The sequence below is a fragment of the Lissotriton vulgaris genome, chromosome 5 (genome assembly GCF_964263255.1).
Source record: "Lissotriton vulgaris chromosome 5, aLisVul1.2, whole genome shotgun sequence".
Lineage (NCBI taxonomy): Eukaryota > Metazoa > Chordata > Amphibia > Caudata > Salamandridae > Lissotriton > Lissotriton vulgaris.
Window position 1 is genome coordinate 1,757,320,539 of NC_141693.1, and position 26,284 is coordinate 1,757,346,822.

Consider the following 26,284-nt stretch of genomic DNA (forward strand, 5'->3'; position numbering starts at 1 on the left):
TAGTTGTAGGAAATATTGCATGCTCTAGTGTTTGTTCCTAACTATATATTTATACAAGACTGTATCCTTTGGGACTAATTTGTAGGAGGTATTCCGTTGTACGTTTGCTGTGTCCCTTTTGCTGGAGCTTAGATCCTATACCATTATTTGTGCATACCTTTACAGAAGTCAACATTCAATAAAATAGAATAGAGACTATGAAAACATGGCAAGAGAAATGGCTTTTATTTGATATAGTGGAAGAAAACAAAGCTTTGCAAGAGCTAAAAAAGATATAGTTTCGAGTAATTCAATCTAGGTAATAGGGTGGTTATATGCACACACACATATATATATATATATATATCACCATGTATAAGGCATTATTGATCAGCAGTGATGAATCTATTCATATTCAATCATCATTTGTTCATTTCATGAAAACTAGGACAAAACATTTCCAATCCTGGATTTTGCATTTAATAATCATTGATTTCGATTGTGCTAGTCCTATTGGTTTTAATGAACATAACCAAACCTACAATTCCTACTATTACTTGAGAACTTAAAAGAACAGGACTGGGAAGAAGTTGTCTGGGTCACCTGGAATCATCTATTAATGCCTATGAATATTATATATTTAAAATCTTAAGTTTTGTATTGACCGGCAAAGCAAGCACAGGCCTGATTATAAGCTAAAGGGGTAGATTTACAACTTCTGGCGCAACTCTGCAAATCAGCAGGGATGCGCCAGAACAGATGCGTCACACAATATCCCCATTGCGCCACCACAGATGTGTCGCATTTACAATGCAGTGCACCATGGAGGGGCAGATGCGTGACGCATCTTGTGGCGTAAGGGTTGCACATTGCTGGAGTTGCGTCGCAAGTGCGAGGCAACTCCTGCAATGCACAGGGGCCGCCCGTACTCAATGTGGTGCGCCACTCCTTACGCCTGCTTCAAGCAGGCATAAGGATTTAATGCAGCAGAATCTTAAAACTGACTCAGTGAAATGAGTCACGTTGTAAATAAGTCACAACGTGGCGCATGGTTTACGCCGCCACTGCGTCACTAAAGTGACGCAACGGCTATAAAAGTGATGCAAGGGGCCTGTAAATCTGCCCCATAGAATTTACCCATATCTGATGACCATATCCCCTTTTATTTGAGAAGTGGCTTGCATTAGGTCACTACTTTTTCCTTGTCACCCAGTTAGAGGCCAACTTTGCCATTGCAGACAGAATGCGTTGTTCTCTTCACAGACCCTACACTCGTTATTGTCACACCGATAAATCGAGTAGAAATTGCTCTTGGACAGCGCCTCAAAACCATCGTTTGTCGTTTTCTTGAACTGTTCATAATCAGCGGCAGTGCGTAGGACTTTCGTGGGCAAGTATTGTAGAGAATAAACAAAATACATATGGATGTTATTGTTACTTTTCCAAGTGCTGAAGGGGGCAGCAGTCAGTGGGGGAACAATATTATCATCTGTTGTGCTGAAACAATACCTACTGCAAGGCGTGTTTGTAGTGTAGAAAATAACACAACCACCAGCTTGGAGGGTATTTCTGACCGTCTGTAGGTCTGCAAATATTTGAGCTGCGGGTGGTACATTTCGTTCATAGGAAAACAATATGTTGGTTTCAGAACAGCAATTCTGTTTGCCTTTACTTGGCATTTTCTTAGGCTGAGTGGCTATATAATTGCGGTTTTCTTCTGGTTTTAGATTCTTCAATGAAGGGATAAAGTCTTTGATCCCATTAGTGCACTGTGCATTGTTGAGAACCATGAGGAAGGCAAACTGTTTGAGCGCTTTATCTGTAGAGGATGGTGCGCCAGCAGCATTATGAAACCTGAAGACACAGAAAAACACTATCATTAGCTTCAAAATATATAAATATATCTAAGTACTAAGGTCATGTGCTCTTAGACCCAACTTTATACAGCATTTTCTAAGTCACAAATACTCTGCTTCCTAGTTTGTAAACACAAACATGCTTTTCCTAATTTAACAATCCCAGTTCAGGAGTCAGTAAACATTTACGGACTTCTACAATGGGACTGCTACCCTATATTAATTCATGTTGTCGGTCTCCCTTCTAAATACCAAACGGATACGTGATATATCAAAGTTGTGTCACCACAGTCAGCCCACAAACCATTTAAAACTCCCTGATTCTCGAGTTTGTATGGTAACCTATTCGCAAAATGGAAGGGATCGCTTTGGAACCTTTCCCCTTCCCCATTGTGAAAGTAAAAAATGATGATGAAGTTTTGGATATTGGTTAATTTGTAAAGGAATAACTCTAGTAAGTCTTTAAAATATTTCAAATTGAAATATTATTAAATATGTCAACTGATGGCAATAACTGATACAAATGTGGATGATGGGTACTATACTTTACAATGTGGCACTATAAGTGTTTTAATAATGAAGACAATTAAACATTATACTTCTCACAATGTCACTCAACTTCAGGGATCATTATTTTCCAAAGACTTTGGGGTGATATTGCAGTGTTCGTGATGAGTTAGCAGTGCTAATTGTCAATGCATGAGGTGAAGTATTGACATTGTAATGAGCTATATATGCCTACTTCTTATGATAATTAATGATTCTTCAGAATAAATCAGAATACTGTGAACTTCTCAAATGAATATTTCCTGAATAACTTTTCCAAATTACATTATTTTGTATCTCCAGATCTTTTTTTGGGTACATTATGGCAATATCAGACATTAGCAGGAGACATGGGGAGGTGTGTTTGTTAGGTTAGGGGAGAGTGAGGAAATATGATATTGTGGGATGTAGCGTACGGTAATGTGTGCAGGAGTAGTAGATGTGCGTGTGAAAGAGCTTACAGGAGTAGTGACGGCTGAGAAAGGTTCGCATTAGTCATTGCCTATAATTGGGAATGGTGGGTATGTGTGTGCAGTCTACACACCATGTGCTAATTTACCCATGGGAAGATAGGAATGGGTTTGGGTAAATGCCAGCATTTGTAAAGCGCACAGCCACCTGCGGAGAGGTGTCCCGGCGGCCGGCTGGAAGATTAAGCAAGCTATTGCCCAGAGTCACATGGTGCTGGGCTAACCTGCTGCCAGTGATCGAACCATGAACCCTGCGGTCCGGAGTCAGGCACCCTGGCCGCTCCGCCACACCTCTTCTACACTGGGTGTTGCTTACAGAGCCAAAGAGGTTGTCCACAGAAATTCCCCCTTAAAGAGTGAACTCCGTGTTTGGGCCAGAGGCCAGCTGATACGCAAACCAACTCCTCCCTGAATCAGGCCCCTTGAGTAGACTCTGGATCCGACTTGAAAAAGCAGCCCAGAAGTAAGCTTTAAAGTCTGGGATTTTAAATCCACCTTGTTCGTATGTTAACTTAATATACCGAAGAGCTCTCCTTGCTCTCCAATAACCCCATATGAAACTGCCTACAGCACTCTCTAGCGCTTAAAGAAAGACAGGGGAACCCTCAGTAGAATAGTGCGAAACAGGTACAGGTACTTCGGAAGGATGTTAATTTTTACTGCATTACACCTCCCAATAATACTAAGTGGTAACTTATGCCAGCTACACATACTTGCAACAACCTTTATGAGCAGTGGCTCGTAATTTAGAGCAATAACATCATCAGTATGACAACTGAGGCAAACTCCAAAATATTTAGCGGTTCTAGTAATTCTTAAAGATAGTGGGGCTGATTCGAGTCGAAAATGTAAAATTGACTGCATCTTATTTAATTTTAATTTATAGCCAGAAAAAAACCCTCAGCACTGATCCTCTTGAGTTATCACGGCTATAGTTTCCACTGGTCTCGTAGTGTATATAGCAATATCGTCTGCGCACACAGTTACTTTTAAAACCATACCATTGAAGGACACTGGAGAGATGAGAACGTTATGGAGAAAATGCTTAATAAAAGGCTCAATGTAAAGAGCAAATAATATTGGGGATAGCGGGCATCCCTGCCATGTACCCCTCAGGATACTAAAAGAAGAAGAAAGACCATTAAGCCTGATAGCAGCAGTTGGTCTAGAATATTATTTCTGTACGTAGAGATAAACCTCTGACCGAGACCTAGAGATGAAATCGTGTACCATAAAGACCCCCAAGCCGTTTGGTCGAAGGCTTTCTCGGCGTCCAACATCAGCATCCTAATCTGTTGATTTAAGTGGCTAGAATCACCAAATACAATTACAGCTGTGTTTATCTGAGCAGCTGTGTCCCGACCCGGTACAAAGCTGTTGTTCAGATACCAAAAGATGGATCATAGGGGCTGGACGGGAGGCAGGAATTTTTAAAAAAATGTTTGCGTCCGCATTGATTAAATATATTAGTCGATATGAACTCCTATCCTCTACAGGTTTCCCCTTTTTAGGAAAAACAATAATGTTAGTTATATTCCAGGAGGAGGGTGCATCCCCACCTTGCAATATTTTATTAACCAGCTCATGCAGGACCGGGACCAATGTATCCTTAAAAGTTTTATAAAACTCAAGAGGAATGGTATCTTCGCCTACAGCTTTGCCTGAGGGTAGTGCACTGATTGCTGCATTTATTTCTATTAGATCAACATTTTAATCCAATTGGTTGGATTTAAGTGGATCCAAAATAGGCATTGCACTTTTTTGTATGTACTCCATAGCTATTTGCTGATTAAAACCGGTTGAGCCTTCATAAGCTCAGCATAAAATAACCTAAATTGTTCTATTATATCTTGGTATTTGGTATAAACTAATCCATCTGCTCCTTTAATTTGCTTAATATGTGAATTTGCCCTCTGATCGGCTAACTGATAGTCCAATACATGTCCAACCCTTTCTCTGTATTCGTAGTGTCTAGTTTTAAACTGATGAAAGCTGTTAGCTACTCTGTCCCTTAGTCTTCTCCGGAGCTTCGCCCTCAATTCGATAAACTGAAAATAAACCATTGCTACCCTGGTGTCCTTCAAGGCAATAGCTCCAGAATGTAACTGCTCTAATTCTTTATACTGCCTATGCTCATTTTCTACCAAGCTTACATTTAGCCGATTCTGTTTAATAATATATTGTAATGTTGCCCCTCTCATGTATGCCTTCAAACAGTCCCAAACTATTGCACAAGATGCAGTATATTGATTATTCTCTATGTATTCCCTCAGCGTTCCTTGCATGTAATTTACATAGTCAGGGTTACTGAGGAGGTGCCTGGGAAATGAAACTTCCTTTGTTGGCTCTTCCCCCTAAGCTGAAGTTGAACTGTCAGCATAATAGGGTTATGGACCGACGTGTCTTTCGGACAGACCTCCATGGAAGAGTTTTCTAACATGGCTTTGTTAGTAAAAATCATATTGATTCTAGAGTACTATTTATGTGGATTAGAAAAAAAAGGTATAGCCTGGTATTGTAGGAAAGAATTTTCACCAGACGCTCTCCAATTGATGTATATGAAGTAAGTCAAGTATAGCTGCCCTGGTCTGAGCCATTCGGACTCGTGCTACAGTAGTCGTGGTGTCAATTTTTTTATCTAAGGTACAATTAAAGTCTCCCATAACTATAGGTTCCCCATCCCATTCCTGCAATTCAGAACACAAAAAAGAAATGACCGCCGGGCAGTCAATATTAGAACCGTACACCATACACATCGTAACCTTACGCTGAAAGATCAGAAGTTGGGCAATTGCCTATCTTCCTTTAGAGTCATCCATAGTACGTAACACCAAGACTGTGCATTGTTTAGACTTCAATAAGGCCACCCCTCGAATAGACACTGTCTGTGAGATGCACACAAGTTAATCATAACCAAGTTGTTTAAAGAGGGTTCTATTCTTAAAGGCCAAGTGTGTTTCCGACTATGTGAGGTTTAAATATCTTAAGTTCTTCTGCTACCAATCGTCGTTTACTGGCCTGATTGAGCCCAGATACATTCCAACACATATATTTAACACACGGCATTGTGTGAAATTTGTGTAAAATTTGTAAGTTCAGACCGGTCTCCATCCCCCAAAATAAAAGTTCCTTACTCCTGTGCTCTATCAGTGCGTTTTGCTGTGCTTTGGCTTTTTGTCCCCCTCTCTCCCTGGCAACTCTTCCACCTACCAACCCAGAAAAATGACCATGATTGGCCGTGCAACAATTTCTACACATCCCTCACCCTTCTAACCCCCCACCCCGTATCTAAGAAAAGGAATCGCCCCCTTCCTTGCTGTCCATGAGTGACAGCATACAGATGACACCCTCATTACCCCCACCCCCAAGAACAGGGTTTTTACTCTACAAGATGGCGACCATAATTATTATAAGAGTGTTTGATTCAATGACATATTACTCGTATCTGGCAAGATAAATGTAAGGCCTGTGCACTACCTAAATTGCACGAATATACTACTCTTTGGGGAAATCCGAGATTGTCTGAAATATTTTTTGACTCTGTGGGGAGAGGGTGGCAACGCTGTGGCATAACACAGCTTGGGCAGCTGTAGGATGAGAAAGGTTTTAGATCATTTGCATCAATGAAAGAAGAATTTGGGGTTTCACATAATTTGTTTTTTAAGTACTTACAAGTCAGGGATTATTTTATTCAAAATGGGGAAATGCATGAATCATTGGCTGTAATAAATACTGCAGTTACCTCAGTTAACTTGAAGCTACAGCAACATCGGATTATGTTTATGTTGTACTTTAGTACCCCAGAGGTCATCTCAAAGTGGGCCACGACCCACGCTTCTCTAAAGTCACCCTGCCCGAAGTGTCATGAATACGCCGCTGATCTCCGACATATGTTTGTTACATGTTCAAAGCTAAATACGTTTTGGGTTGATGTAAGCAGCGAGCTGGTTAAACTATCAGGGTATGATATTCAACTAACTGAGAAAGAAATTGTATTGGGGGTAGTAGAAGATCCGGGTAATTTAAGGAAATCTCTAGTTTCGATTATTATATTTTTGCTCATTTATGCATTGCTTAGAGCATGGATTAGAACACTGAAGGGTGTTCAAGCCCAAGGGTCAAATTTGAAAACGGTGTGGCTGAGCCTTCAGTGGGACTAGAAGGTGCATTGTCTACGATATGTAATTCAATGTTATTGTCTTCAATCATTTGAACTTTTCTAATATTGTTAATGCATTTTTATTTCTCTCTGTGCTCTTTTGGGTTTTGAAGATGGATATTTAATAATAATAATAATAATAATATGAAATTTATAATGCGCTCAGCTTACCCAGGGGCGTCCCGGCGCAACAGACCAGAAGGGGAGACTCAGCTAATCACTACTGTGGAAACAAGTAGGTCTTAAGAAGTTTCCTAAATGGTAGGATCTTGGGCTCTGAGCGAATCCTGAGGGGCAGAGAGTTCCAAAGAGACGCCACCTGCACCGAGAAACGCCTACCCCCAGAACGAGCTTTTCTTACTCTGGCTGACTGCAGAAGGTGTTTTTGGTCCGAGCGCAGCAGACGTGGGGGTTTATAGGGACGGGCCATATTAGCAAGAATAGGAGGGCCTTTGCCATGTAGAATTTTATGCGCAGTACATAGCGCCTTAAATTTCACCCGCTCCTTCACGGGGAGCCAGTGAAGCGCTCTGAGGGCAGGAGCAGCAGACTGCCTTCTGGGAACATCCATAAGGATTCTCGCAGCTGCATTTTGCACCTGTTGGAGAGTTTTGAAGGTCGCTTCGGGGGCACCGAGAAACAGCGCATTCCCATAATCGAGCCTCGATAGAATGAGGCCACGTATCAACAGCTTCCTTGCTGGATCAGGAAGCAAAGGTAGCACCTTTCGGGCTGATTTCAGTAAGCCAAAGCAAACCCCTGCGGTCTTCCTGGCATGAGTCCTGAAGGACAGATCTTCTTCCAACCATACTCCCAAGGACTTGATCTCCTTCTTGGGGGATGGTGGGTCACCAAGAGACCGAGGCCAACAGGTCGCAATAATGGAGGGACTGGGATTGCCCAGGAGCATCAGCTCGGTTTTACCTCCATTAAGCTTTAGGGCGGAGATAGACATCCAACGATAAACATTGGCGAGGCAGTCATGTAAAACCTCAGGTTGTTCCGCCAGCTGAGTGAGGCCGACCACCAGCTGAGTATCATCAGCATAGCTGATGATCTTCACCCCCGAGGGGGCGACCACTCTTTCAAGTGGAGTCATATATATATTAAATAGAGTAGGGCTCAGCGATGAGCCCTGCGGGACTCCACCCGACTCCATATTTATCTTGTTATTCTGTGCTATTTATGTTTAAGGTATCCATCTGATGGCTAATAAAGAAAAAAGAATTTAAAACAGGAGTGAGCTCCACTGTATTGTGGCCAGGACTAAGGTCTTGAGAGTAGCAAAGAAGATGGTCACAAGGTTTCAGGGCGTTCACACTGAACAATCCCAAATGTTTTGGCATGGAAAGGGTGTGGAATGGAGGGCGTGGGGGGTCTGGGAATAAATAATAATTTTCACTCCCATTTCTGTGTGCTTCACTAAACTAGCATTGATAATGACTTTTTTGTCTTTTGTATGTTGACAAGATGTTTGTGATGTTGGGAACTGCACAGAAGACATTGCACATGGGTAGCAGTACCAGCTATTATTTACCACATATGTTTAAGTTGCACTGTTGCTGTCTATCCTGTATTCTGGGCCTGTGCTGTATGTTACTGAAGTTTGTTGAATACCTTATCACTTTACCCAAGGCAAAATGACTGTCACCAGTGGCGGCCGGCACAGGTAAATGTGGTGAGGTGGGGGCGGTAGCGGAGCGGAGTGGGGTGGGGTGGGAGAGGGAGAAAGTCGACAGACGATGAAGAGGTATAATTAACTGACCTATTCTGTCGTCTGTCGACTTCCCCCCTGCAGCGCCCTGCAACCACCTCACCACCACACCAAGATTACCTGTGCCAGCTGCCACTGATTGTTACTTTTGGGGCGTGAGATGGCGAGAGTATGAATAACAGCACCACCTCTCCCTTCACCTATACTTAAGCCACGGATTCCACATCTTTGGTGTCACTTACTACTCAATTGATGATCCTTGGCGCAATTGTTTCACAAAAATGGCCTAAATCGTCACCCAGAGATTTACACATACAGGTGGAGCACATTTTATGACTTTTAGAAATTCACACACGTTTCCAGGAGTGTCAACAGAAAGGTATATCAAGCTCAGGTTTCCATGCATACTACTGGGGATGTCCTGTAAATGGCTTAAAGTATGGTGGACTTTGAAACGGGTTCTAATCAGGTTCTATATTTGTGTCCTTCACTGTACAGACAAAAAACATGGATCGATTTCTCAACTATGACTGTAAAACCCCTTAAAGTAATCCATGTCAACGAAGGAGCCCATGTTTACATCGCATCAATTTAATTAATCTTACATTCCCTAAGAGTATTTGCTTTTTTCAGATGCTCTGTGTCTGTATTTTTTCATGCAACATCTGTCTGTGTTATAGCTCATACTATGAATGGAGTTGCTTGTGAATGCATGGGAATTACCCTGAATCAGTGAGGCTGTGCTTCAAGATGTGAGAATAACAATGAGTGAGACTGCATTCTATGAAGTGCAACTAACAGTGAATAAGACTGTGCTCCAAGGTGTGTAACGTATGTTCAGTTGGACAGTCTACAGCAAAGTTTGAGAATCACACCCATTGAGGGAGATCCAGGTACCAGACTCACACCAGATGAGTGAGGATGTGCTCCAAGAAATGGAATTTACAAACAATGAATAAGACCATGCTCTATTGAGTTAGACTTTGCTTCAAAACATGAAAGTTACAGGTGATTTGTGAAGCTATATTTTGTAACTCTCTGCTATCGCTCTGTTCCTTGTGCCTTGAAGACCCCTCCTTCCATCTCCAACATAATCAATTTGGGTGCTTGACACGTTAACCTTTGTGAACTTGTTGTCTCTTCCCCATGGTCTCCTATCTTAATTATACAGCATGTGCCTCAGGCAAGTGTCTGCTCCCAGATGCAGCACTTTGGAGCACTAGAAATGGCCAGTAACACTACATCCATAATATAATGGGGCTACAGGAAAAGCATGAATCTGCGGATGTGACTTTTCCTGCAGAAATGTGAAGTTCCCTTTGCCCTGCCTTGTGGGGGTTTTCAGCAGTTATCATAAAAACGGTTTTGACGAACAGAACCGAGGCACAGACACCATACCAGCCACCAGCAATGCCACCCCGCTGACCATCACCGCCTGGACCCCCGTCACCACAGAAGACACTGCAGACCATAAGGAGCATTCACTCAGGAGCCCCCACCAACCCCTGCCCGCCGCACATCCTCCACAGAGCCGCCTCAACCAGATCACCTGAACTATGATGTACAATTACCTGCTCCCTTGAAACAGGCACCTTCCCTGGCGACTGGAAATGCGCATAAGTAAAACTCCTCCTCAAGAAGCCCTCTGCAGACCCGACAGACCTCAGGAACTACAAACTTATCTCGCTCCTCCACTTCGCCACCAAAGTCACCAAGAAGATTGTCAACAACCAGCTCACGAACTTCATAGAAAACTCGATCCTCATCACTTGTCAATCTGGATTAAGCGCTGAGACCACCCTCCTAGCCTCCACGGATGATATATCCGCACTTTCCCCGACCAAGGCCACACAGCGGCACTCAACCTACAAGACCTCTCAGCAGCATTCAATACCGTCACCCACCAGAATCAAGCCACGGGACTCCACAACGCCGTCATACAGGGAAAATGCCCTAGACTGGACCCGCTCCTTCCTTGCCAACAGAACTCAAAGAATAAGACTCTCGCCCTTCCTCAGTGAACCCACAGCGATCAGATGCAGAGTACCCCAAGGCTCCTCACTCAGCCCCACGCTCTTCAACATCTATATGGCCCCTCTCACATCGTCAGGATATACGGACTCAGCATGGTATCCTATGCCGACGACACCCAGCTCATCGTCTCCCACACCAAGGAACCCAACATCAACTTCCAGGAAGGAATGAAGGACATCACATCCTGGATGAGCAGCAGCTGCCTGAAGCTCAACTCGGAGAAGACAGAAGTCCTCGCCCTAGGAACCACCCCCTCCGTGTGGGATGACACCTGGTGGCCACGTGCCCTCTGTAACTTCCCACACCCATGGACCACGCCCGCAACCTCAGCATCATACTCGACTCCTCCCTCACCTTGAACTGGCAGATCAACGCTGTATCTTCCATGTGCTTCAACACCCTTTGTATACCTTCAAGTGGATATCCCCCCAAAGCAAGGAAGACTGTCACCAGTGCACTCATAACAAACACACTGGACTATGGAAACACTATCTACGCCAGAATTAACAAATCTCTACTCCACAAACTCCAGACCGTCCAGAACCCTGCAGCCAGACTTGTCCTCTGCATCCCACGACAAGACCACATCACCCAGCACCTACAAGACCTCCAATGGCTCCACGTTAAAAAGAGAGTGGCCTTCAAGCTGCTTACTCATGCCTAAAAATCCCTCCACACCACCAGACCCCAATACCTCAGTGGAAGAATTTTCTTTCATGCACCCAAGAGAAACCTCCGCTCCGCCGACCTCGTCCTGGCTGAAATCCCTTGCATCCGGAGAGCTAGAATGGGAGGAAGAGCCTTCTCCTACATCTTGGCCAAAACTTGGAACGAACTACCACTCAGCATCAGATGAACCCCCATTCTGCAAGATTTCAGGAAGAGCCTCAAGACCTGGCTCTTCGAATGACTCAGAGCTGCCGATATTCCTCCCTACCCCCAGCGCCTTCAGACCCTCAAGGGTGAGTAGTGCGCTTCACAAATCCCTGATTGATTGATTGTATACAGAGAATGGGAATTAAGTTCGATTCTTTGAGCCAGCATAATCATCTTTTGTGCATTATATGCAGTTGTAATCGGATAGCACAGCCTTTTAAATATTTCATGACATGGCCTGTGTTGGACTTAGCCCTTTTTGCAGGGTCATGCAAGAACTTTTTGCCTTCCTCCTGTATATTTTCTGACCTGTTGTTGGTGCTTTTATGACTTTGGGCACTTTATCACTGCTGTTCAGTGCTCTCTATGGTAAACTTAGTAAGATTGGTCTACACCTTTTTGACATATTTAATGTACCTGTCAGTCTCTTGTACAGTGGTATTCCATATACCCAGGGCCACCCTCCAAAGTAGCCTTTCAAACCTGTCTCAGGCCTCTGCCACTGCAGGGCCCACGTGCGCAGTTTACTGCCACAGTGACGTGGCACATAAAGTAGTTACCACATCTGTGACTCCCCTTTTACTACATATCAGTCACACTAAGGGAGGCCCTAGCTAGCCCTATGGGCATGTTGTGGTGTGGGTAAAATGTAGGACATATGCCTTAACTGTGTGGCATGTCCTGGAAGTGACAAACAGCCTATTTTGCATTCTCACTGCTGTAAGACTGCCCTCTCATAGTAATACGTTGGGGATTCCCTGTTATGTGCTTCAGTGGTAATTTCTGATCTGAGAGGGGTAGAGTGATCAAGTTTGATATGTTTGGAATAGTAGTGATAAACCCTGCTTATTGGTTAAAGCAGATTTATTATTACTATTTTAGAAAGTTCACTTTTAGAAGTAGGCATTTCTGTGTGCTATGAGTTTTTATGCTCCACTAGGATGTGTATTAACTCCCTGGCTTTGGAGTGACAGGGGCTTGGGGTGTGCACTGGCTCCAGAGAGTCTGGATGAATCAGCGCTAGGCTGAAAAGGCCTGGTCTGCACTTGGAGTGGTAGGAGTAGTAGCACCTGCACCTGAATAGGGCTGTGCTGCCTTCCACTATGATGGCTTTACCACCTGTGGTGTGTCTAGGACCAGGGCTTACCCTTAAAATTGGGACTGTTGTGCAATGTAATGATATTTTTGAAGTACCCCCAGAACTGGTTTGGACTGAGTTCAAAGCCCTCTACCAGAAGAGAACAAAGACTATTAGTACTATAAATATTGGGGCTATGACCCCATGTTTGTTGAGCTTTTTGATCTTGTTGAACTGCTTCTGAAACAGGACGCAGGTGAGCACACTGGGTGGACTGCAGTATGCCAGAAGGAACTGCAGCTGGGGGCTGACCTGCTTCATGCTGGGCAGCTGATGGGACTGTTGCTCTGTTGAGGAGACCCAGTGCGCTGGCCTGCCTGAGCCCGGTCTCCAGAGATTTACCTGGGCAATGTGGCTGGCCTTGGAAGAAAGTGAGGCAGTGGTGACCGAGTGCTGTGCTCCCCCCATGTGAGGAAGTGTTCATTTGCCAAGTGCAGGGAGCGCTTCCCTTATGCGTGGGAAAGGTGTGGTGTCCGCACAACAGAAGCACATTGTGGGCGATTCACATTTTTTCTTCTGAGCCTGAGAAGTGGGCTCTTAATTCAAAAGTGGTGAAAGTAGCCCTGCCGCAAACCGGACAACAGATGGAGGACGTATGGTCATGGGCGGGGCTCCTGTGAGAAAGAGGAGAGCCAATAGCGCGCTGCCTGTGCCTGTTTGTGGGTGGGGGGTCGGTGGCGAGACCGGGTCGGAGCCTTGCAGACTCCGTGTGCTTCGGGAGATCAAGGATGGGACAATAGTTGACGGGCCGTTCCCACTATGAATTGGTGAGACTAAGGAGGGGTCCCAGTAGGGAGACCTAGGGGGGGGGGGGTCTTCCAGCCGACATAAGCAAAGCAGCAACCAACTAGGGCATAAAGCCCCAACGAAGGTGAGAGGGCTCCTGGCAGTAGTGGGAGGCCTGACAAGGTCACAGCACCAGGGAGGACCGAGCGAGGCCTCCCCACCAGCTTGGCAAATCTTTGTGGCGGGCAGCTGCTTTGAATCCTGGATTGCAGGGAAGACTGTTCTCACTACATTGGCCCACTATTTGATGTTCTCCCCTTCGACCTTGGGAAGAGCCTAGGGCGAGGCAAGCACCTAGGTGTCTTGAGGACACCAGACAAATGGTAATTAAGGGGCCTAAAGTATAGCGGGAATGCAGAGGCGCTGTGGCCTGCCTATGTTGCACTGTGGGTGATATATTTGCATAATGTTTAATGTCCTGTGTAATACTGCCAGTAGTTACTAATCAGCCTAATGCTTGATGCTCACATGTATGTGGGGTTGCATTACCCAGGAAGGCTCCCAGATGTGCAGTATTGGTTATCTGCATACGTCTAAGGTGGGCTTGAGGTGATCATGAAATGTATCTGGGGGAACTTATGTGCCTATGGCTTCATCTGATACAAATTGATTTGTGATACAAAGTGGTTTGAGATGTATATAATGTTTATGACCATTGTCCGATTAGTAAGGTGGTTTATATAATCCCTGTGAAATCGTTGTTAGTGCCAGTGGCACAGTGTAATATATGATTGCATTCTAATGTGTTTTTATGGATAATACAAAGGCCATTTTTTATATGACATTATGTGGGGTTTCTTTTGTGGTGTGCCTAGTGTGTCGCTGCTGTGTGAGTGTGTTGTGCAAACGCTTTGCACATTGTCTCTGCGATAAGCCTGACTGATCTGCCAAGCTATCAAGGGAGTGAATAGGGGTTACCTTTGGTGTGTAACTCTCTTGGCCTGACTGGTGGGTTCTGCCTGGCTTAGGTGCGTGCCCTAGCCAACCAGAAATCCCATTTGTAACATTGGTTGTCAGCGGTGAGGATAGGACTTGCTTTTGCGCAGTACCACAGTGATGCTTGGTTGCATTACAAACTCTGCATTTTAGACAATCATGTGTTTTGGGATTTCTCCTGATTTTATTGTTTCTCCTCAAATTGTCATTTTTAATTGTGTACTCCTGCTTCAGCTCTTATGCCTAGGTATCTTGTGTTGCACTGTTGGTTGTGTATCTCGCCAGAATGGGGTTAGTCCATAATGAGGATGACCTGTGGGAGTATACTGAGGAGGAGTTAAAACGTTTCTGCAGAGAAAGGGGATACCGATAAAAGGCAACTTCCACAGGAAACTATTGCTCTTTGAGGCATCCCCCAGGGGAGGAGTCCTAGAGATCATTGGGGACCCTGCTGATTTCCCCCCCGCATACCTAAGTGGTGGTTTTCAGGTAGATCCCTAAGAGTCTGAAGGGGAGGAAGGAAATAATACCTCTACCTCTCAGCCTCTATTTATTTACCTAGAGGACATTTTAGTTGTTGTTCTTTCCCCCTTTTCTCCCAGACCTTAAATCCTTTCTCTGAGTACCACTTTTTTCAAACAGGGGGGAAGGAAATGACAGGGCAGGGATGTCAGTTGGTAGTAAGGACCCCGTAGAGAGGGAGTTCCTTGCTTGGTCTAGTGCCGGGGATAGTGCCCAATCCCTTTTATTGGTTCTCAGAGGAGTTGGTGGACAGTCAGAAGGAAAGGGAGCACCAGCTGGAGTTAGATCAGCTAAAATTGGAGCATGCCAAGCTGGGTGCAGAGCTAGCGCAGCTAGCGGTGGAGGAGAAAAAGCTAGAGACTAAAAGGGTCCTAGTGCAGGAGAGGATGGCGGAGGCAGAGAGGGCTTTCGCCAGAGAGAAGTTAGCTCTGGAGGGTAGGTTATCCCCTGAGAGTAGTTCTAGTGTTCTGGATTCACCACTAAGGGTGGAGTCCAATGGTGACAGCAATGTAGTCCATTGTTGAAGTTTCCACTCCCAGATCCCAGAGTATGGTACCTAGTTCCCAGGAAGAGGGTGTCACACCTGAAGGGTATAGGTTGAGGTTCAAGGGCAGTAGGAAATTGTCTTACCAGTCTTGGGGGAAGGTTTTGGATAAATGTTGCAATGAACTGGAAGGTTGGGTGATAGGCAGCACAGCAAACAATTTTGAAGGGTTGTTCAATATGATTGTCAGAGAGCACACGTTCCGTTGTTGTTTTCCAGGACTATGTCAGAACCTGTTGGAGTGTGAGTTCTTTAATCCCAGTGAAATTGCACGGGAGGCAGACCTCTGGGTGAGTGCCAGAGGGTCTGGAAAAGCATTTGGGAGGGACCCTAAAGGGAGTGGCTCAGGTATTTCCCAACCGAGGGTGGTGGGAAAGGTTCTTGGGAGCCCAGCTAGGACCTGGTGTAGTGGGAGGGGTGGAGGCACTCAAGTCTTGTCTCAGCGAAGAAGGAGTGTGAATGGGATGCATCTCAAGGTGCCCGAAACCCAGTCCCAGGGCCTTGGGTTCCCTATGGGAACACCAATTGGGGAGCCTAGCCTGCACTGGAAGGCCATTCATTGATGGAGATTTTCTAGTGTCAGGAGAACTTGGAGGGGTGTCTGTATGCAGCGTTCCACCAGTTCTGGTGTCTGGTGGTGCCACTCCTAAGTGGAGGGTGCAGAAGCCCATATGGAGGGGTAAGAGGGGGATGCAGTCCGCAGTAGGAGAACCTGTGTGTCAGGGGCCACCTCTGAGAGCAGAGCTCCCCAGGAATGACCATGGAGACACTGCTTCTGGTTTGGGGGTGTCTTCGTGCTTTGTCAGTTGGGCAGGGGTGAGGGGATCAGTGCCAGGCAGACTGTCACATGACACATGAGGTATGTGTTACCCTTGGGAGGGGCATGCGTGCTCCCCAGAAAGCCCTGGTTTGCCGGGCAAACAAATACTCAGCCACAGGGTGTAGTCCCTGGGTTGGGAGGCCAGGTTCAGGAGGTAATGCCTGACCTGGAGGGAAGGACATCTGCTAGCAGTGTCCCTACCATTTTGTGTTGTGGGGGTACGACTCCAGGTATGAGGGTGCAGGACTCTGGAACGAGGTGCAAGGGGGGAATACTCACCTCTGGCCCTGTTTCAACCTGAGGGTTTGGTCCCTGGGTTGGGAGACCAGTTGCAGGGTAGAGGTGAAGTAGTGTGGCTCACTGGTTAGAGGCAGCAGACCCGAGAGCAGAGGAGGGCCCGGGACCAGGGTTCGATTCCCGGCGCGGCAGGTTTCTGGACCAGGGTCAGCGGATTCGATAATTCTCTCGCCTCAGTGCCCACTCTGATCAGCGTTCACACTCGGTAACTCTGGGCATTAGCTTGCCTCATCTTCACTAACGGCCCCACCAGACCGCCGGGGATGCCTGGTCTCACCCTGGAGATACCCACTAAGGGACCATCTCTCAGGGAAGCCAGGAAGGGTTTCGCAGCGGTCGAAGCGCCTTGGGACCCTCCGGGTAAGTAGTGCGCTATATAAATGCCTATACATACATACATACATACATACATACATATCCTGAACTCGTGGGAGAATTGTGTGGGAGGACTGATTCCAGGGCCCTGTCAGTTTTAGGTTCTGAGGGTGTCTCTCCTAAGAGGAGAGTGCGGAACCCCAGAAGGAGGGGAAGGTTGAGGAGAGCCCCACCTGTGACCCCTGATCAGCATGAGGGTACAGTCCCTTGGTTGAGGGAACAGTGGTAGTGTAGAACTGCACTGAGGAGAGGTAGAGTAGAGCATGTATACAATGTACCTGGGGGTACTGCCCCCCACTCTTTGAGATGGCAAGGACCAGAGACATCTAGATGGCCAAGAGCCTGGTCCTGGCAGCAGAAAGCTAAGGAGTCCCAGTGGGGTAGTTGAGTTGTTCCAGAGACCTTAGACAGAGGTATCTACATGGGTTCAGATTGGCGTAGAACTGGAGGGTGCCCCTGTAGTTGTGGGCTTGCGTCCATGTTCAATTGCCTCAAGCAGGGAAGCCCAGAAAGGTATTGATTGGTCTATCCTGGCTTTACGCTGGAAGGGGGTTGTGTTGAACTTGGCCCTTTTTGCAGGGTCATTCCAGAACTTTTGGCCTTTCTCCTGTATTTTGTCTGACCTGTTGTTGGTGGTTTTATGACTGTGGGCACTTGTCATGGCTCCACTTAATGCTCACAATCTTTCTGGGCACTCACAGGAACAGAATTCTGAATTTTCCCAGATCCTCCAACAGACACCACCAGAGCCCTCTAGAAACAAGGGGCCATATTATCAAGAAAGGGCAGTACATTATCGCCGCTTTTATCGGCAGGAAACTGCTGCTAAAGCGGCAATAATGGGCTTGATAATATGCCCTTGTGAATTCCCATAGTAGCCGGGTTAACAGCAGAACCTGGGCTTCTATGGGAATTCGCAAGGGTATATTATCAAGCCCATTATCGCTGCTCTAACGGCAGTTTCCTGCTGATAAAAACGGCAATAATGTACCGCCCTTCCTTATAATATGGCCCCTTGTTTCTAGAGGGCTCTTGCTCACCATACCACCCCAGTTTAGAGCTGACCAAATGCAAATCAGTTCCCTCATGGGAACAGTCCACCCCGAACTGCCAAGCCAGGTCCTCCCTGGACCGGAAACAAGCATCCTAGGACCGGTTTCGGGGTTTCACCCCTCATCAGCGAGGATAACCTGATTCCAGTGGCACAGTGAGCCTGGGACCCATGTCTGGGCATACCCTGTGCACTTAGGGCGTAAAAGCAAAAGATACACAATTGATGGCGGAATGCCGAACAAATGACAACTTCACCCCAGCCAAGAGATGAATGAATGAATGAATGAATGAATGAATACCCTCTTGTATAGCGCATGGGTACTCTCGAGCATCCCAGCGCTGTAAGACCAGAGGACATAGATAGACACTATTGGAACAGGAATGTCTTTAGTCGCTTCCTGAAAGCTAGATGGTTGGACTCATGCCTGATGTTGTCTGGGAGTTTGTTCCATTCTTTGGCTGCTTGAACAGAAAGCCGGCGGCCACCCATCCGAACCAGCTTCACCCTGGGTACTACCAGCAAATTACGCTGGTTAGATCTTAAAGATCTCACTGATTGATGACGACGAAACAGGGGATCAAGAATGGACGGGCCAGCATTAAGGATGACTTATGCGCCAAGCACAAGGTTTTAAATATAATCCTTTCCTGGATGGGTAGCCAATGGAGCGATTGAAGTGAGGCCTTAGCCGAACATCGTTTGGGGACTTTCATGAGCAGCCGAGCTGCACAATTCTGCACGGATTGCAGAATTTTTATGGTACCGACTGGGGCTCCCATGTAGACGGCATTCGCATAGTCCAGCCGCGACAAGATCAGCGACTGGACCAGCATTCGTCTAGCTTCAAATGGAAGGAGATCTAGAACTTTTTTTAAGACTCTCAGCAATCCATAACAGGTCGCGGCCACCTTCTTAGCCTGGTATTGAAATCCTAGCGAGGAGTCTAACCAGATCCCCAGGCTTTTTATTTGGGTCTTAGGTACCGGAGGGGGTCCCTGACAATACGGCCACCAGGGGTCCAAGTTAATTGGGGCTTTATAGCCCAGAAACATAATGTTCGTTTTGGCCCCATTTAACTTTAAAAAAGAAGAGGTCATCCATTCCAAGACTTTGGTGAGACACGGGGTCAAATTATTGATCCCCTGATCTAAAGCATCGTCCCTCACCAAAGAAACAACCAGCTGTGTGTCATCGGCGTAAGTAACAAGTTGGATTCCCCAGGGAAGTACCACCTCAGCCAAAGGTCTCATGTAAATATTAAACAGCGTGGGGCTGAGGGATGATCCCTGGGGAACGCCGTGATTCAGTTGCAGCTGGCTGGATGACACCTCTCCCTCAAAGACGGAGAAGCATCTGTCCGATAGGAGGGAGTGGAGCCATTTGAAGGCCAATCCGGAGACCCCTGTAAGATGCAGCCGGTGCAGCAAGAGAGAGTGGTTCACAGTATCGAAGGCTGCGCTGAGGTCCAACAGGACCACCGCAGCACAGCCTCCTGCATCCACAATACCTCTAACTGCCTCCACTACCGCCACCAGAGCTGTCTCTGTTCCTTGCTTTGCTCTAAACCCTGTCTGGGTGGAATGTAGTGCATCAGTGGATTCAATAAAAGAAGAAAGAACCTGGTTCACATGTTTTTCAGCTATTTTGCTGATGCCTAGGACCGGTTTCGGGGTTTCACCCCTCATCAGCGAGGATAACCTGATTCCAGTGGCACAGTGAGCCTGGGACCCATGTCTGGGCATACCCTGTGCACTTAGGGCGTAAAAGCAAAAGATACACAATTGATGGACGGAATGCCGAACAAATGACAACTTCACCCCAGCCAAGAGATGAATGAATGAATGAATGAATGAATACCCTCTTGTATAGCGCATGGGTACTCTCGAGCATCCCAGCGCAGTAAGACCAGAGGACATAGATAGACACTATTGGAACAGGAATGTCTTTAGTCGCTTCCTGAAAGCTAGATGGTTGGACTCATGCCTGATGTTGTCTGGGAGTTTGTTCCATTCTTTGGCTGCTTGAACAGAAAGCCGGCGGCCACCCATCCGAACCAGCTTCACCCTGGGTACTACCAGCAAATTACGCTGGTTAGATCTTAAAGATCTCACTGATTGATGACGACGAAACAGGGGATCAAGAATGGACGGGCCAGCATTATGGATGACTTATGCGCCAAGCACAAGGTTTTAAATATAATCCTTTCCTGGATGGGTAGCCAATGGAGCGATTGAAGTGAGGCCTTAGCCGAACATCGTTTGGGGACTTTCATGAGCAGCCGAGCTGCACAATTCTGCACGGATTGCAGAATTTTTATGGTACCGACTGGGGCTCCCATGTAGACGGCATTCGCATAGTCCAGCCGCGACAAGATCAGCGACTGGACCAGCATTCGTCTAGCTTCAAATGGAAGGAGATCTAGAACTTTTTTTAAGACTCTCAGCAATCCATAACAGGTCGCGGCCACCTTCTTAGCCTGGTATTGAAATCCTAGCGAGGAGTCTAACCAGATCCCCAGGCTTTTTATTTGGGTCTTAGGTACCGGAGGGGGTCCCTGACAATACGGCCACCAGGGGTCCAAGTTAATTGGGGCTTTATAGCCCAGAAACATAATGTTCGTTTTGGCCCCATTTAACTTTAAAAAAGAAGAGGTCATCCATTCCAAGACTTTGGTGAGACACAGGGTCAAATTATTGATCCCCTGATCTAAAGCATCGTCCCTCACCAAAGAAACAACCAGCTGCGTGTCATCGGCGTAAGTAACAAGTTGGATTCCCCAGGGAAGTACCACCTCAGCCAAAGGTCTCATGTAAATATTAAACAGCGTGGGGCTGAGGGATGATCCCTGGGGAACGCCGTGATTCAGTTGCAGCTGGCTGGATGACACCTCTCCCTCAAAGACGGAGAAGCATCTGTCCGATAGGAGGGAGTGGAGCCATTTGAAGGCCAATCCGGAGACCCCTGTAAGATGCAGCCGGTGCAGCAAGAGAGAGTGGTTCACAGTATCGAAGGCTGCGCTGAGGTCCAACAGGACCACCGCAGCACAGCCTCCTGCATCCACAATACCTCTAACTGCCTCCACTACCGCCACCAGAGCTGTCTCTGTTCCTTGCTTTGCTCTAAACCCTGTCTGGGTGGAATGTAGTGCATCAGTGGATTCAATAAAAGAAGAAAGAACCTGGTTCACATGTTTTTCAGCTATTTTGCTGATGCCTAGGACCGGTTTCGGGGTTTCACCCCTCATCAGCGAGGATAACCTGATTCCAGTGGCACAGTGAGCCTGGGACCCATGTCTGGGCATACCCTGTGCACTTAGGGCGTAAAAGCAAAAGATACACAATTGATGGACGGAATGCCGAACAAATGACAACTTCACCCCAGCCAAGAGATGAATGAATGAATGAATGAATGAATACCCTCTTGTATAGCGCATGGGTACTCTCGAGCATCCCAGCGCAGTAAGACCAGAGGACATAGATAGACACTATTGGAACAGGAATGTCTTTAGTCGCTTCCTGAAAGCTAGATGGTTGGACTCATGCCTGATGTTGTCTGGGAGTTTGTTCCATTCTTTGGCTGCTTGAACAGAAAGCCGGCGGCCACCCATCCGAACCAGCTTCACCCTGGGTACTACCAGCAAATTACGCTGGTTAGATCTTAAAGATCTCACTGATTGATGACGACGAAACAGGGGATCAAGAATGGACGGGCCAGCATTATGGATGACTTATGCGCCAGGCACAAGGTTTTAAATATAATCCTTTCCTGGATGGGTAGCCAATGGAGCGATTGAAGTGAGGCCTTAGCCGAACATCGTTTGGGGACTTTCATGAGCAGCCGAGCTGCACAATTCTGCACGGATTGCAGAATTTTTATGGTACCGACTGGGGCTCCCATGTAGATGGCATTTGCATAGTCCAGCCGCGACAAGATCAGCAACTGGACCAGCATTCGTCTAGCTTCAAATGGAAGGAGATCTAGAACTTTTTTTAAGACTCTCAGCAATCCATAACAGGTCGCGGCCACCTTCTTAGCCTGGTATTGAAATCCTAGCGAGGAGTCTAACCAGATCCCCAGGCTTTTTATTTGGGTCTTAGGTACCGGAGGGGGTCCCTGACAATACGGCCACCAGGGGTCCAAGTTAATTGGGGCTTTATAGCCCAGAAGCATAATGTCCGTTTTGGCCCCATTTAACTTTAAAAAAGAAGAGGTCATCCATTCCAAGACTTTGGTGAGACACGGGGTCAAATTATTGATCCCCTGATCTAAAGCATCGTCCCTCACCAAAGAAACAACCAGCTGCGTGTCATCGGCGTAAGTAACAAGTTGGATTCCCCAGGGAAGTACCACCTCAGCCAAAGGTCTCATGTAAATATTAAACAGCGTGGGGCTGAGGGATGATCCCTGGGGAACGCCGTGATTCAGTTGCAGCTGGCTGGATGACACCTCTCCCTCAAAGACGGAGAAGCATCTGTCCGATAGGAGGGAGTGGAGCCATTTGAAGGCCAATCCGGAGACCCCTGTAAGATGCAGCCGGTGCAGCAAGAGAGAGTGGTTCACAGTATCGAAGGCTGCGCTGAGGTCCAACAGGACCACCGCAGCACAACCTCCTGCATCCACAATACCTCTAACTGCCTCCACTACCGCCACCAGAGCTGTCTCTGTTCCTTGCTTTGCTTTAAACCCTGTCTGGGTGGAATGTAGTGCATCAGTGGATTCAATAAAAGAAGAAAGAACCTGGTTCACATGTTTTTCAGCTATTTTGCTGATGCCTGGTAGTAGTGAAATAGGCCAATAATTGGCCAAGTCTTCAGGGCCCAGACTGGGTTTTTTTAGCAGGGCTCTGACCTTAGCCTTCTTCCAGTTGAGGGGCACTACACCAGAGGCCAGAGACGCATTAATGACCTGCATTATCACTGGGCATACTGTCCCTGATACCTGTTTAAGGACTGCCGGAGGTGCAGCATCCAGCGGAGAGCCCGATTTAAGGTTACCAAGGAGACTATCCACTCCAGCCAGATCCAATGGCGGGAAGGCTTTGAGACCTCCAGATAGATTTAGGTCTGCTTCCTTAGCCCCCTCTTTTTCACGCTCCATATTGTCTGGATTATATGCCATTGGCGCAAAGCTGGAGTAGATGTTGGACACCTTGGACGCAAAAAAGGCAGCTAAGTCCTCACAGTGTTTCTGTGGGTTCAGAGCGGGAGTGATAGTCCTGGGGGTAGTAACCAGAGATTGAAAGATTTAAAAAATTTCTCTGGGGGCATTAACAGCTTCCGCAATTTTACTCTGATAGTATGCGGCTTGTGAAGTTTTGAATAATTTTTTGTACGATCTCAGGGATGACCTATATTCATTTTTCGCAGCGGGGGCATAGTCCTTTCTCCACTTCCTTTCCGCACGTTTACACAGTTGTTTATGCTCCTTAAGTTCCCCAGCGTACCATGGTTGTTTATTGGGACCCTCTCAATGCCGTACCTCTTTTTTTGGAAGGATGGTGTCTAGGGTGGAGTTAATCCACTGGTCAAAGGCTTCATTGGCTACCACCCGGTCCTCGCGGGGAGCAGGCGAGCAGCTCTTCAGGGCTGGGTTGAATCCATCATTCTTTTCCTCACCCTGCCACCCCGGTTTAGACCTGGTCATATGCAAATCTGTCTTGTCCCTGTGCCTCATGGGAACAGTCCAGCCCGAACTGCCTAGCCAGGTTCTCCCTAAACCGGAAACAAGCCTCCTAGGACTGGTTTCGAGGTTTCATCCCTCCCCAGCCAAGATAGCCTGATTCCAGTGGCACACTGAGACCGGGACCCACGTCTGGGCATTCCCAGCGCACATAGAGTGAGTAAGCAAAAGACACATTTGATGAACAGAATGCAGAACAAATCAAACCATCACCCCCCAGTCAAGAGATCTGGGTTAAATCCATCACTTTTGCTCACCATGAGACCTCAGTTTAGACCTGGCCATATGCAAATCAGTCTTGATCCTGTGCATCATGGGAACAGTTTGGCCCGAACTGCCAAGCCAGGTCCTACCTGGATGGGAAACAAGCATCCTAGTACCAGTTTCGGGGTTTCACCCCTCATCAGCCAGGATAGCCTGATTCCAGTGGCACAGTGAGCCTGGGACCCATGTCTGGGCATACTCGGCGCACCTAGTGTGAGAAAGCAAAAGGCACACAATTGATGGACGGAATGCAGAACAGATCAAAACATTCACCCGCAATCAAGAGATCTGGGTTAAATCCATCATTCTTTTGCTCATCATGCCCCCCCAGTTTAGATCTGCCATATGCAAATCAGTCTTGACCCTGTGCCTCATGGGAACAGTCCAGCTTGAACTGCAATATTTAACCAAGGAGTTGAGTTCCTTTGTCTGCCGACGCGTTTCGAGTGCCATTGGTTAGCAACAATGGAGGCAGATCCCCACTTGAAACCTTGAGCCTGAAGCTTTATTAGCCACGCATTATTTTTAAAGAGAGTGAAGGATTGTCAATTGTTACAACACTTCCTCTGCGGGGCCACGCCTTTGGGCCCCCCTCCCCGAAAGTAAAGACCTGCAATTGCTGTCTATTGTTTACAAATCGTCTTGGCCACACAATATTGAAAACCAGATTGGCAACCACTGTTTGTTACACATTGCTGATGGTCACATCTAACTGGCATAATGCAGTCTGTTCGTGAGAAAGACTAATCCAGCCCTGATGAGAGTGCGGCAATTGATTTAACCGGCACTCGAAACTCGTCGGCAGACAAAGGAACTCAACTCCTTGGTTAAATATTGCAAATACACCCCCTTGTGTCCCTGATATTACAGAGGATTTGATTTATCCCAGATATAAGGGTGCTAGTTGTCTAATTTATCATTTTGTATGACAACTTTGTATTTCGTATTGTGTATATGTTGATTGTTGTTTGTGACATTTCATTCGTTTGTATTGATGTTTGACTATTATGAGTTTATTTGTAATTGTATGTCAAAACACATTTTCACGTTGTTCATTTTCACTGTGTAAGTACTAATGTGGTATTTCGTTTAGTTGACTATGTGTTCTTTTTGTGATCAAAGATATTAATAAAAAAAATAATGAAATAAAAGGCAGAAATTACTGCTAAGGTAAACGTATTAGTTTTCGTTCATCTTACTTCATATGAATAAGTGTTGTGAAGTCACTAGAGGCATAGGTAATTTTTTTCTTATGTAGTATAACTGGCCCTACCTACCCTCTAATCCTTTGGTCCAAATCCCTCCTTTTTTGACAACTGTTAGAAGTAGGCATTTATGTGTGCTATGTGTCTTTGGTCCTCTGCTAGGATGTGTATTGACTGTCTGGCTTTGGAGTGACAGGGGCTGGGTATGTGCAGTGGCTTCAGAGAGTTTGGATGAGTCAGCGCTAGGCTGAATAGGCCTGGTCTGCATTTGGAGTGGTGGGAGGAGTAGCACCTGTACCTGATTAGGGCGGTGCCTGCCTTCCACAATGATGGATCTGCCCCCCTGTGGTCTATCTGTGGCCAGGGCGTACACTTACAATGGGCAGTGTTGTGCACCGAATGATATTGTTAAAGTGTTCCTAGAACTGGTTTGGACTGGGCTCAGAGCCCTCTACCAGAAGAGAACAAAGACTGTTAGTATTATAAATATTGGGGCTGTGACCCCATGTCTGTTGAGCTTTTTGAACTTGTTGAACTGCTTTTGGAATTGGACGGAGGTGAGCACACTGAGTGGACTGCAGTGTGCCAGGAGGAACTGCCGTTGGAGGCTGACCTGCAAGGCAGCTACAGGGACTGTTGCTCTGTGATGTATATGATAAATGTTTATGACCATTGCCCGATTGGCCATGTGGTTTATATAATCCCTCCGAAGTCTTGGCTAGTGCCAGTGGCACTATGTATTATATGTGATTGCGTTCTAAAGTGTTTTTATGGACAATACAAAGAATATTTTTACATAACCTTGTGAGGAGTGCCTAGTGTGTCGCTGCTGTGTGAGTGTGTTGCGCAAACGCTTTACAAATTGCCTCTGAGATAAGCCTGACTGCTCTGCCAAGCTACCAAGGGGGTGAGCACGGGTTATCTTCAGTGTGTAACTCCCTTGCCCTGACTAGAGTGGTGGGTTCTGCCTGGCCTAGGTACATACCCTAGCCAACCAGAAACCCCATTTCTAACACCCTGGTTATTAAAA

General features: G+C 46.5%; 1 protein-coding gene across 4 annotated transcripts in view; it reads right to left on the reverse strand.

Moving 5' to 3' along the window:
* Positions 1 to 208: 208 nt before the first annotated feature.
* The window catches only part of LOC147717107 (uncharacterized), a 30,492-nt gene continuing 4,416 nt past the window's right edge, over positions 209 to 26,284 (reverse strand). For all 4 annotated transcript variants that reach the window (XM_086924017.1, XM_086924015.1, XM_086924016.1 and 1 more), the window contains one exon: positions 209 to 1,833. In XM_086924017.1, coding sequence (XP_086780143.1) covers positions 1,185 to 1,833 — 649 coding nt within the window. In that variant the 3' untranslated portion in view covers positions 209 to 1,184. The remainder of the gene's footprint in view (positions 1,834 to 26,284) is intronic.